We start from the raw sequence: 13,828 nt of genomic DNA, 5'->3' as shown, positions 1-13,828 counted from the left end.
GATTATTTATTTATTGCATGCTTGCTTGCATTTATAACCAACCCTTTTCTCTCCAAGTAGCTCGAGAAGGTGTACATTGTTCTCTTCCCCTCACAAGAACCCTGTAAGGGAGGTTAGGCTGAGAGGCAGCATCCAGCCCCAAGGTCACTCAGTAAGCCATATGGCTGAGCAGAGGGATTCGAACCCTTGTCTCTCACAGGTCCTAGTCAGGAACTCTTAACAGCCGTACCACCACTGGTTCTGTCTTTACCATTAAAATATTTCAGGATGTTTTATGAGAGACATTTACACACACACAAGATACACACTCATATACACACAAAATCAGTGGTTAAGATCAGTGCAATTTTGAAAGGTTCAGTCTTCGACCTTCAAAATGCCATCCAACTGTACCCAAACATAGATGAGAATGTGATCTTCAGTCACAGGAGCCATTGTGCAAAATTTGGTGGTGGTAATTTAGCAAATAGACAACTTTCCAAAATATATAGTAAAAAGCAACACATACAGGTTCCATATAAAATCCGTAACTCCCAAGAACTTGAAATATGATAGCAGAGCATATGGGTTCAGCTACCTACATTTAAGTTAAAAACAAGAAGATATAGCTGTACGTGTGTTTTGGTGGAAAGTACTAAGGACCCAATTCATATATGTGTACATCTTATATGTATTCATATTAACTTTGTACTCCTAAAAGAGAAAAGAAGGTTAGAAATAAATTAAGATGGTTATGAAATTGGAGGGAGGGGGTTATCAGTTTGCTTTCGTTCTTGTTTTTATTACTTTTTCTTAATCTTGTATTTTTATGTTTAATTTGCCCTGAAATGTACTCATGGAGGATGGTATATAAATTTAATTAATAATAACAACAATAACAAAACTTTATTTCATAAACTTCATATACTGCTTAATTGTAAGAGAAAATTTAAATGTGGTTAGAATCTCAAACAATGTACTTAAGAGCACATTGCTCAGTAACAAGGGTGCCTCTGAGCACATGTAAGCCAGACACTAAAGCAACTTGGGAATTCAGAGAACATGGCTTTCAAGCTCCGAAGACTTTCACTTTACAAGAGTTACCTTGCAATCTTATGCACAGCTGTGAGTAACTAATGGGACTTACTTCGGAGTGGACATGCATACGTGTGCGTTGCAAGGACTGGCTAGGGTGTTGGTGGAACTGGTCACCCCTTGCAAGAAAATATTAACATGACCTTCCATGGGATCTCAGTTATACTGGTTAGTTATTTCCTGTTTAGGAACTGAGGAAGATTGCATGCAACTTCCTTACTGTGGGCAGGTCAACAATAAAGAAGAGCACTAGCAGATTTCTCACAAGCAAGTCAGTTTGGACAAGGGATTTAGTTGCTGCTGTGATCTGCATACTCTCACTGGAAGCAAATAGCCTTGAGCCAGCAAGGTGTAGTGATTAGTACTGGACAAGGGTCAGGGAGCACATTGGTTCAAAAATCTCCAGTCATGAAATTCACTCTGTGACCTGGACCCAATCACTAACTCCCGGTCTAACCTGACTCACAGAGTTGCTGTGAGGATAAAATGGGAAGAGAGAAAACCGTAAGAACTGTCTTGAGCTCCTTGGAGGAAAAGTGGGATATTAATGTAATGAACAAAACAAATGCTGCATTTGGAATTTGAAGGATGTCACAGAAGCTTCTCTACAAAAGGAAGAGATGCCACCCATCCCTGTCCTAAGTAAGAGAAATAAAAGCACATTTCCTAAGAATCACATGCTTCCTGGCAGGATCAGAGCAGCTTTCAGAACCAAGCTGAGTTTTGTTGTTTCCTAGCCACCAAATGGATTATTAGGTGTAAACAGATAATCTCAGAGGAACACAGGATGACAAAACTAAGCATATGGGGTTTAATCAAGAATTTTAAAAAACAAAGAGCAAGAACTGTTAACAACAACATGACCACTATATTTTTAAAGAAAAGATTCCAGAGGAGTTCAAAAGCTGTCACAAAGACACTTTCTGTCTTATTTCTAGATAAACATATAAATACTTAATATTAATAATAAAGCAAGTCTTTAAAAAGGGGGGAAAGGGGATCCGCTTGCTCTAAAGTTTTCTGGTCTTTTCCAAGCCACAAAATTCACCATGCTTGGCACCTTTCTATTTCCCTGTGGGTGGTTTTGTGTTTTGTTTTTTGAACAAGTGAAATATTTCTGGGAGGAGATATGGCAGGGCTTCCAGCCAATCACAAAAAGCACAGGGAGGATTTTAAATAAAGGGAAAGGGATCTTGTGGCACCCCAGCTAGGGGTGACAGCCTTTTTTCTTTCTTTTTTGGCCTGGGGTCCTCAGCTGTCAGCAATGCCATGCCTGGGGGAGGGGGGAGGAAATTGTCACCTGATTGTTCAGCTTCTATTAATGGCACAACTGTACATCAAGGCTGTGTTTAAAGCATTATACTGTATGTTTAAAGCATGATCCTCCCAAAAGAAATCCTGAGAGCTGCGGGTTTGTTAAGGGAGGGGGAAATTTGCTTTAAATGTATGGCGTGTAGGCAACTATAATTGCCCTGTTCCTTACCTTCTTCTGACTAGCTGGCAACCTTAATTCCGATGTCCCTTTTGACCAAGCTGGTGATGGCAGAAAGGAGGCAGGTGGCTCCTTTTAAAGAACTTTGCTCCTCAATCTAGATAAGTAATAAGTAACCTTAAGAAGAAAAAAAGGAAATGAAACAAACAAAGCTGGAGGAGGTGTGAATTTGCATGTGCTTGACAAGCCCTCTGCTGGGTGGAGAGAGAATCAACACTGCATACATTCCCCCACCCCAACCCCAGAAGAATCCTGGGAAGTGTAGTTTGTTAAGGGCAGGCACAGGCAAACTCAGCCCTCCAGATGTTTTGGGACTACAACTCCCATGATCCCTAGCTAACAGGACCAGTGGTCAGGGATGTTGGGAATTGTCATCTGGAGGGCCAAGTTTGCCTATGCCTGGTTGAGGGTGCTGGGAAGGGCAGCTCTGATAAGTAAATTCCAGGATTATTTGGGGAGGAGTGTACTTCCATGGAGGGCACAAGGAGAAGGGGACGACAGAGGACGAGATGGTTGGACAGTGTTCTCGAAGCTACCAGCATGAGTTTGACCAAACTGCGGGAGGCAGTGGAAGACAGGAGTGCCTGGCATGCTCTGGTCCATGGGATCACGAAGAGTCGGACACGACTAAACGACTAAACAACAGTACTTCTGACTCTGATCCACACAAAACATTTAAAGCATATTCAGCACACATTTTTTAAAAAACAAAACCCAAAAGAAACCTGGGAATTTCAGTTTCCCCTCACAGTGCTGCTATTCCCATCCTTTGGCAGGCATGGGGTTTAAATGTATAGTGTGGATCTGCCCTAATTAAATGTACATTGTGTATCTAGCTTTCATTTGAGTGACACTGCCCTTCAAAAAGGAGGATAAGAACATAAGAGTCTGCTGGGTCACACCAGCCACTCATCTAATAAAGCATCCTGTTCTCAAGCAGCAACACTCTTCTTATGTTCTGATACCTTTCAGATTACAAGGCTGCCAATGGCCACCAACCAAGCTCTCCCTTCACAGTTGTGTGATAGGAATTTTGAGGTCTTAGATATATGGAAATGTTCATAAATGTACTAACCAAGCACGTACATAGATCAGCACAGGAAGACCAACCTGGAACCATTTTGATTCCTAAACTGAGCAAATGTTTTCTCTGCAAGGTCAAAGTGGGAAACCTCCCATTGTCTCTTTCCTCACAAATCTTGTCTTAAGGGCACATTTAAGATATGAATAGGGTGTGAGCCTGTGACATGGCCCAGGAACTAAGTATTTATCATTACAAAAGAATGGCCAGGCTCCCCAGGCAATCCAATCAAGTAACCTGCCAGACAGGAGATAATTCAAATTTCTGTTTAGACCGCCCTTTCTGTGATGTAGGTATGATGTATCTGAGGGGTGGTCTTAGGTTACACCCCTTCTGTGATGTATGTATGATGTTTCTGGGGATGGTCTTGATCTACTGGGTGGCAATTTCAAAAGTCTTTATAAGGCCTTGCGCACCATTTTTCGGGGTTCCTCCTCTCTCCTGCGGGTGAGGGGAGCACCCTGTTGCAACAGATCAATAAAGATCAAGCTTACTAGCTGCTTTGCTTCTCAATATTCTCTGGTTGGCCTCTGTTATTCTCTCCTACCAATAGGGAACCTATGTAAGGACTCTATATGGGCTCTTGGATACCCCATAAGGGGAAAGGGCATTTTTTGTTTACAACAGTTGGAGGCAGTGATGCTTCTGAATTTCAGATGCAGGAAACTGCAGAAGGGGACAGTGCTTTTGTGGTCAGGTCCTGCTTGTGGGTTCTCCCTTCAGGGTATCGTTGGGCACTGTGATGACAGCATGCTGGACTAGATGGGCTACTGGCCTCATCCAGTAGGTTCTTCTTATGTTCTTAAGTGAGAGCTATTTGGGGACTTGGGCTTAGATTTCCCTCTCCCTGTGGGAGGTTATGTCTTCAGGGTGTCTGGATAAGTGAAAGGGTCAACAGGCTACCAGTCTTTGCAGTAACGTCTGACTTAAATCTCAAGAGGCCTGCTTTGCTCTCTGTGCTATGACACTGGAGGTTCCCACTGGAACCTAACCAGAAAGCAAGATCTGTTGGGAGTTAATGCTGCAAAACACACCCCAGTTTTATGCTTATAGGAAATGACAACAGTTTCTAGCAAATCACATTCAAAGCAAACCAACCCAGGAGGCACACTGGAACCCTCAAAACCTTTCACCCCTCTGAGACTGGGGTGTATTTACACCCCCAAAAACAATATTTACAACAATATTTACATGAACAAATGGAACATACATCCTTGTTCCGAGACTCTAATGACATGGAGGGCAGATCTGCACCATACATTTAGAGCACATGGCTACCTGCAAGGAATCCTAGGAACTGTACTTTTCTTCTTTCATAGCTACAAGCCCCAGCACAAAACTACAGGGCCTAGGATTCTTTAGAGAGAAGTCGTGTGCTTGAAATGGCCCTAAGAAGGGCTATAAAAATCAATGTGATTTACTGCCAAGTAAACGTACTTAGAAATGCAACATTGGTGAAATCTCTAAAAACCACCCCTTAGATTTTAATATGGAAATATATTTGTAAAGACACAGTATTTGTAAAAAGAAAAGAAAAGACCACCTTAAACACTGTGGTTGCTTTCCTGCTCTAATGAAATTGGAGTGAATGCCTTTCAATTCTCCTTTATCAATATTTCAGGAATTTACTATGCAATCAACATTTTTGTGATGATCCAGCCCAATAAAAATGTTGGTGAGTGAATCATCCAAGTGCATCAGAAAACCCACTTTTTATTGATGCTCACACAAAAATTAACATTGGAATCTGATACAATCACAGGCTTGAAAGAAGGCTGCTATCTAGCGGGCAATAAAAGGAACATTTATCTGACCAAATGCCTTGACATTGGGAAACCAAAGTCACAGAGATGCTTCGGGTTGTTAGCAAAGCACTTTTCTGTTTGTGAAGGCAATTATGGAAGGGTAGTCTTCTGGTTTGTTTGCTTTAAAAAATAAATAGTGTGTTGCCCGGAACAGGCAGTAGTTGCAACTATCATTACTGTCTGGAAGAGTGTGGAAGAGTGCTTAGAGAAGGGGTTGTCAACCTGGTCCCTGCCGCCCATTAGTGGGCGTTTCAGGATTCTAGGTGGGTGGGAGGGGGTTCTACAGTACAAGCTGAATCCTCTTTCCATCGAGCACTGAATCATAGAATCATAGAGTTGGAAGAGACCACAAGGGCCATCGAGTCCAATGGTGGGCGGTAAGGAAATTTTACCATCAAGAAAGATGCATTAGTGGGCGGTAGGTATAAAAAGGTTGACTACCCCTGGCTTAGAGCATAAAATTAGGATCAGATAGACTCTGGTTAAAATGCATGAAGCTCACTGCGTAATGGTCATCATCTCTGTGGCCTGGGGAGAGTCCTGAGGGCCAAAAAGCAGTTGGCCCTCTGGGGACTGAGGTTCCCTTCCCTTCTCTGTATCTTGCAAATACATATTAATATGCTAACAAATTTTTGCCAGGCCCTTTAAAAAAATGATGATGATGATCTGCAGATTGATGCAGAAATGTGGAAAACTGGACTTGCGAAGCCTAGATAAACTGAAATTGGTATTTGCCCTTCTCTAGATGCAGGAGGAAATGATGGGAGGTAAAGTGACTCCTGTTTACACACATTACCCATCTGTCTGTCTGTCGCTCTGCCAGTGAAGAGTGTGGAGTGCAGTCATTGTGTCGGTAGGAGCTGGGAAGCCCAGGTTCAAATCGCCCACTCAGCCATTGTTATAGGGGTAGGCTTTTACAGCCCAGCTCTCCATCAAGGGATTCAGTGTCCCCCAAGTCTGTTATCAGTCAGAGGAAAATGAGTGGAACCAGTAGAAGGAAAGCAAGGAAGACATTTATTTTTCTGTCGCATCAGAATTCCCCCTTCCACCACCTTGCAATGAGGTGAGGACCCAGAACAAAGGTGTATAACAGCTTTTAAAGACTTAAGAAATTTCCCACCCCTTAGCCAAAGACCACTCAAAAGCATCCTACAGATTCGAGAGTGTGTCTTATCTTCTGTTTGTCAAGATAGCTGATAATCCTTTCTGATTGCATTATCCTGCCAGTCTTTTGAAGTGATAGATACCCTAGCTTCTGAAACCTTTGTCACAGACCTCCCCTATTCATACACAAAATGTGCTCTTTGGACTGGATTTGAAGGATTTGTAAGTGAAAAGAACAATTGGGAAAGGTTTTGCTAAGATAAACCCTCTACAAAGAAATAATGGGGGTCAATAAGAGTCAATAAGACTTCAGGATGGATCTCCCATACTATTGCAGACATGTGCTTTATGTGCTTAAGTATATGTGTTTATCTTGTGCACTTATGAACATTCATTTTATTTACAACCCCTTAGAGTTCTTATCATGGATCACAGCCTTGTCATGGCGAAGGGGCTTGAATAACTCAGAGAAGCTATGAGCTATGTCCAGCAGGGCCACCCAAGATGGACAGGTCATAGTGGAGAGTTTTGACCAAACGTGATCCACCTGGAGCAAGAAGCAGCAAGCCACTCCTGTATCCCTGCCAAGAAAACTCCATGGACAAAGACAACAGGCATATAAAAGTTATGACGCTGGAAGATGAGCCCCTCAGGTCAGAAGGTGTTCAACATGCTACTGAGGAAGAGCGGAGGACAAGTACAAGTAGATTCAGAGCTGATGGAGCGGCTGGGCCAAAGCCGAAAGGTCGCTCAGTTGTGGATATGCCTGGAAGCGAAAGGAAAGTCCAATGATGTAAAGAAAAATATTACATAGGAACCTGGAATGTAAGAACCATGAACCTTGGTAAGCTGGATGTGGTAAAAAATGAGATGGCAAGAATATTGACATCCTGGGCATCAGTGAACTAAAATGGACGGGAATGGGCAAATTCAGTTTGGATGACCACTATATCTACTACTGTGGGCAAGAATCCCATAAAAGAAATGGAGTGGCCCTCATAGTCAATAAAAGAGTGGCAAAAGCTGTACTGGGATGCAATTTCAAAAATGACAGAATGATCTCAATAGGAGTCCAAGGCAGACCTTTAACATCACAGTAATCTAAGTTTATGCACCAACTACCGGTGCTGAAGAAACTGAAATTGACCATTTCTATGAAGACTTACAATACCTTCTAGAAATGACACCAAAGAAGGATGTTCTTCTCATTATAGAGGATAGGAATGCTAAAGTAGGGAGTCAAGAGTTAAAAGGAAAAATGGGCAAGTTTGGCCTTGGAGTTAAAAACGCAGGGCAAAGGCTAATAAAGTTCTGTCAAGAGAACAAGCTGGTCACCACAAACACTCCTTTCCAACAACACAAGAGACGACTCTACACATGGACATCACCAGATGGGCAGCATCGAAATCAGATTGATTATATTCTCTGCAGCCAAAGATGGAGAAGCTCTATACAGTCAGCAAAAACAAGACCTGGAGCTGACTGTGGCTCAGATCATCAGCTTCTTATAGCAAAATTCCAGCTTAAACTGAAGAAAGTAGGAAAAGCCACTGGGCCAGTAAGACACAATCTAAATCAAATCCTTTATGAATACACAGTGGAAGTGAGGAACAGGTTTAAGGATTTAGATTTGGTGGACAGAGTGCCTGAAGAACTATGGATGAAGGCTGGTAACATTATACAGGAGGCAACAATGAAAACCATCCCAATAAAAAGGAAATGCAAGAAAGCAAAGTGGCTGTCCAATGAGGCCTTACAAATAGCAGGGCAAGCAAAGAAGGCAAGCAAAATGCAAGGGAGATAGTAAAAGATACAGGAAATTGAATGCAGATTTCCAAAAAAATAGCAAGGAGAGACAAGAGGGCCTTCGTAAATGAGCAATGCAAAGAAACAGAGGAAAACAGCAGAATGGGAAAAACCAGAGATCTGTTCAAGAAAATTGGAGATATGAAAGGAACATTTTGTACAAAGATTACGATAATAAAGGACAAAAGTGGAAAGGACTTAACAGAAGCAGAAGACATCAAGAAGAGGTGGCAAGAATACACAGAGGAATTATACCAGAAAGATATGGAGGTTTCGTACACCCCAGGTAGTGTGGTTGCTGACCTTGAGCCAGATATCCTGGAGAGTGAAGTCAAATGGGCCTTAGAAAGCACTGCTAATTACATGGCCAGTGGAAGTGATGATATTCTAGCTGAACTATTTAAAATTTTAAAAGATGATGCTGTTAAGGTGCTACACTCAATATGCCAGCAAGTTTGGAAAACTCAGTAGTGGCCAGAGGATTGGAGAAGATCAGTCTACATCCCAATTCCAAAGAATGCTCCAACTACTGCACAATTGTGCTCATTTCACACGCTAGCAAAGTAATGCCTAAAATTCTACAAGGCAGGCTTAAGCAGTATGTGGACTGAGAACTTCCAGAAGTGCAAGCTGGATTTCGAAGGGGCAGAGGAACCAGAGAGCAAATTGCAAACATGTGTTGGATTATGGAGAAAGCAAGAGAGTTCCAGAAAAATATATACTTCTGCTTCATTGACTACGCAAAAGCATTTGACTGTGTCGACCACAGCAAACTATGGCAAGTTCTTAAAGAAATGGGAGTGCCTGATCACCATTGATTGTCTCCTGAGAAATCTCTATGTGGGACAAGAATATACAGTTAGAACTAGATATGGAATAACTGATTGGTTCAAAATTGGGAAAGGAGTACGACAAGGCTGTATATTGTTTCCCTGCTTATTTAACTTATATGCAGAATTCATCATGTGAAAGGCTGGACTGGATGAATCCCAAGCCAGAATTAAGATTGCCGGGAGAAATATCAGCAACCTCAGATATGCAGATGACACAACCTTGATGGCAGAAAGTGAGGAGGAATAAATGAACCTTTTAATGAGGCTGAAAGAGGAGAGCGCATAATATGGTCAACATCAAAAAGACTAAGATCATGGCCACTGGTCCCATCACCTCCTGGCAAATAGAAGGGGAAGAAATGGAGGCAGTGAGAGATTTTACTTTCTTGGATTCCATGATCATTGCAGATGGTGACAGCAATCATTAAATTAAAAGATTCCTGCTTCTTGGGATAAAAGCAATGAAACCTAGGCAGCATCTTAAAAAGCAGAGACATCACCTTGTCGACAAAGGTCCATATAGTTAAAGCTATGGTTTTCCCAGTAGTGATGTATGGAAGTGAGAGCTGGACCATAAAGAAGGCTGATCGAAGAATTGATGCTTTTGAATTATGGTGCTGGAGGAGACTCTTGAGAGTCCCATGGACTGCAAGAAGATCAAACCTATCCATTCTGAAGGAAATCAGCCCTGAGTGCTCACTGGAAGGGCAAATCCTGAAGCTGAGGCTCCAGTACTTTGGCTACCTCACGAGAAGAGAAAACTCCCTGGAAAAGACCCTGATTTTGGGAAAGATGGAGGGCACAAGGAGAAGGGGACGACAGAGGACGAGATGGTTGGATACTGTTCTCGAAACTACCAGCATGAGTTTGACCAAACTGTGGGAGGCAGTGGAAGACAGGAGGGCCGGGCTTGCTCTGGTCCATGGGGTCACGAAGAGTCGGACATGACTAAACGACTAAACAACAACAAGAATTCTTAGAACATCAGGAAGCTCACCTTTGGCACCTTTGCTCACCTCTCCGCCTAACCTACCTCACAAGGTTGTTGTAATGGATTAAAAAAAATGGGGGTGGGGTGGGGAGAGAAGCATAGGTGCCGCCTTGAACCTTTTGCAGAGGTGGGGAGGAAAAGGTGGGATAGATATGCAACAAATAAATAGCAAACATGCAATGCTAGTCCTATTCAGAGTAGGGCCATTGAAATGGATGAGCATGGCTGATTTAGCTCTATTAATCTCAGCAGGTCTACTGTGAGAATTTATTTGGACGCAACCCAATATGTTGCTTTTTATATATAATATTGTATATATGGTTTATAAATCTGCTATAAAACATCACATTAGTACCCGTTGTCATCAGGATATGGGGATTAATATTGCCGTTTTTACATAATAAGTTGGAGATTTCCCTCCCTTTAAATACGGAGAGGCGCAACGTGTTAATTATATATATTTTAAAAAGAAAGAAAGAAAGAAAAACGTACGTGCTGAATGCGACCTTCCCTTACCAAGATGGCAGCTTTGAGCGCCTTTCCCCCTCCATACTCAAGATGACCTCCAGGCATCTTTTGCGCTTTCCATTCGCTTCCTTTCCCTCTCGCTCCGTGGGGAATGCCTTGCCCTTCCCAAGATGGCTCCTCTCGAGATGGCGCCGCCTAGTGGAAGAGAGGAGCAAGAGTCGCGGCTGCTGCTTACTTCCGGTTCTGCCGCCGCCGCCGGGGGATGCCCATGCCGGCCGGGTGAGGTCAGCTCCGGGGTGGAGCAGCCCGGTGGTGCAGTGAGGAGGCTGCGAGGGGGGCAAACAAAAGAAAGCCCGAAGCGACCGAGCCGGGAAGCTGCTGCCGGGTGAGTGCGAAGGGTCGCAATAATGACACTGTCAGGGGCTGGCGTTTCCCGCCCCGTCCTGGGGGGAAAGTGGACTGGCAGGGAATCTGATGAGAGATACGAGGGTGTTGAGGAATGCCGAGGCGAGCCAGGAACACTGAGGACTAGTAACCCCCCTTTTTTTGATGGGGAAGCGGGGACGTCGGGCATGTCCCCTCCCCACACACACTCGCGCTGGGTGGGTTTGTTTGGTATTTCTTTTTAGTATCGAGGTGGAGGACCAGTAACCGTGTTTTAGCTAGTGAGTGGCGGGGGGTCGGGGAAGGACGTGGATCTCGGGAAATAGAGAGGAAGATTGCCCCATTTCCACACGCTGCTTTAGAGTATTGGGGTGGAGAGGGGCGTCTGGGAAAGAGGACGTCCTCAGAAACCTCGGGGACCAGCAACTTTTATTTATTGGTTGGCATAATGGAGGAGGCTTCTCTCCCACCCCCACTTCCAACCTACACTGGTTTTGTTGAGGTGAAAAGGGGCGTCAGGGAAAGGACAGCCTCAGGAACCTACAGGACCAGTAACCTTGCTGCCAGTGAAAGGGGAAGGAGAGGAACTTGGGCAATGCAGAGCTGGGAGAAGGATCCCCTGCCCGTCGCTGCTTTTGAGTATTGGGGTGGTCTCTGGGAAAGAGAGTAGGCTTAGGACCTGGAGGACTTAGTAACCTGGTTTTGTATGATGTCAGTGAAGAGGAGGGTGATCGAGGATGGCGAGAGATGTGTGCCCGGCAGGGTGGAGAGGAGCATGCATGCCTTCAGCTTGTGAGCTTTGCAAGCGTGGGGAGTGGAGAGAGATCTAGGAACCCCTAGGAAAATCCTGGGTTGCAGAAGGACCCGTGTGTGTGTTGGTGTGTGTGGGTGTATGTGAGTGTGTGGGTGGGTGTAAAGTTTAGGGCTGGCAATTCCTCAATTGAGAGGGAAGGCCGTAAGGAAAGGAAGGGGGGATGTGCACGTGTATGAAAGGAATTTCTAGGGGGCTGGGATGGTAGGTGTGATTCGAGAGTCCGGTAAGACGTGGAAGAGGTATCGATGTGACATGGCCATCAACAATCATAACCGGGGCTTGCAGAGGAGTGGGTGACAATGGGGGGGGGGAGTTAGGAAGAGTGGGTTTCCCCGGAGATGTGTTGTGGAAGAGATCTGAGACTGGGTTTGTTGTGGGCATGGAGAGCTAGTGAGGGGGGATGTTAGGAAGAGGGAATTATCCAATCCGCCAACCCCAAAATCTGCTATGGCAGAATATTCTTGCAAAGGCAGCCAGTGTTGGACTAGGACCTGAGAGACAAGGGTACACTCAATCAGGAAACTCACTGGGTGTGTCCTTGGGACCAGTCACTGCCTTTTAGCCTAACCTACCTCACAAGATTGTTGTAGAGATTATATGAAAAGGGGGAGGACAGTGTAGGCCCCCTTGAGCTCCTGGGGAGAAAAAATGTGGAACATAAATTCAGTAGTTAATTAAAACGAATGCAGGACACTAGCAGCAATTGAAGGTTTATTGTGGGCATTGAGAGCGAATAAAAGCGGTCTATAAAAAGGGAGCTTTGCTTATGATTCAGAAAATAGAGGGGAAGGGATATTTGGAAGGGGTGGGGGAGGTGGAGAAGGGTTTCGAAGGCTTGGCAGATGGAAAACAGTCACCTTTTTGTAGGTTCTCAAATTAATTGGTTATTTTCCAAGTGGGGAGGGCGGGATTTATTGGCTGTCTCCCACCTCTAGCACTTGTTGAATAAGAGATGGTGGTGGAGGGGTTGTGAGATGGCACTAAAGAAGGAAACTGAAGCATTATGGATGGGAACAAATTTAGGGTGTGTGTTTATCTCTTGTGCTGTTTTTGAAAGTGGATCTCAAAAGCGAGAAGGTGAGTGATGATAGTTCTTCTTAAGCTGTTCTTGCAACTTACGGGGCTGGCAAGGGGGAGAGTAAATAGGGGCAGGAGAGTTGTCAAAGGGGCTGAGTCTGAGAATGTGCCCCAGTAACTGTTTATTTTTGGGGTGACAGGGGAAGCATTAAGGGCAAGGAGAGGAAGCAGAGACTCCTTTGCTACGTAGTGTTGCTGGCAATTAAGGGGTGGCAGACAGTAAGTGAAGGAAGGAATAGTGCCTGGTTGGCAAGAAACACTGATGAGTCAAGCTGTGAGCAAGTCACAGAAGGGCTGGAGAAGCTGGGTGGGTGGTGTTATCGTGTTACTAGTCCATGCAATGTGAGTAAAGGGGGGGGGAAGGGGGGCATCTGGCAGGGACCTGTGAAGTGAAAACAAAGGGGTGGCATTCTGTTGCAGAAAGTTGTGTGTGTGTGTGTGTTATTGCATTCAGGTAGCTCAAAGAATGGGTGTGGAAGCAAACTTTTTGGCACCCGTGGGGAAGGTAGGTTGTTGGAAAGGAAGCAGGAGTATCGGGAAGAGGCAGGAGAAAGGGTGTCAGTGGAAGAAAAAGGCCGGGCTGGAGGAGGAAAATATTTGGGTGTGGGACATTGGAGAGCAATGTTTAGCTTTAGGTGCTGCTTGATTGGGATTTTTTGCAGTCAAGCCTCCAGAAAGATCTCTGTTGCTGGATGCCTCAGAGCCCTTTAAACTGCCATGAGCCTATTTTATGATTGTCCTGGCCTTCCAGTAATTGGGGATGGCAGGTTGCTGTAACAACAGCGAGGGGGTGTGCAAATTTCCACTGCAGCAATGTGGCCTCTTTTAAGGTTTATGGGATTATTCCATTTACAGAGAGCAAGGTCATCTGAGGTGATGTCTTTTTGGAGTCCTGGGGC

General features: G+C 44.4%; 2 protein-coding genes across 4 annotated transcripts in view; one reads left to right on the top strand and one right to left on the bottom strand.

Moving 5' to 3' along the window:
• Positions 1 to 11,832, bottom strand: part of LOC310697911 (uncharacterized protein) — a 36,209-nt gene extending 24,377 nt beyond the window's left edge. The window contains exons 1-2 of the mRNA XM_083484514.1: positions 11,735 to 11,832; positions 10,703 to 10,849 (exon numbers count right to left, since the gene is read on the bottom strand). Of these exons, the coding sequence (XP_083340640.1) occupies positions 10,703 to 10,849; positions 11,735 to 11,815 (228 nt within the window). The 5' untranslated portion in view covers positions 11,816 to 11,832. The remainder of the gene's footprint in view (positions 1 to 10,702; positions 10,850 to 11,734) is intronic.
• Positions 10,824 to 13,828, top strand: part of LRRC8A (leucine rich repeat containing 8 VRAC subunit A) — a 37,810-nt gene continuing 34,805 nt past the window's right edge. For 2 of the 3 annotated variants that reach the window (XR_014521370.1, XM_083485083.1), the window contains exon 1: positions 10,824 to 11,039. The gene's annotated coding sequence lies outside the window, so the exon portion shown is untranslated. Of the gene's footprint in view, positions 11,040 to 12,739; positions 12,930 to 13,828 lie in introns of those variants that run through there. The other variant, XM_083485084.1, reaches the window with a different exon arrangement.

Source organism: Podarcis liolepis (assembly GCF_965112155.1).
Source record: "Podarcis liolepis genome assembly, chromosome: Z".
In the NCBI taxonomy this organism is placed as follows: domain Eukaryota; kingdom Metazoa; phylum Chordata; class Lepidosauria; order Squamata; family Lacertidae; genus Podarcis; species Podarcis liolepis.
Note: the sequence above shows the minus strand (reverse complement) of the source record. Positions and strands in the feature narration are given on the sequence as shown.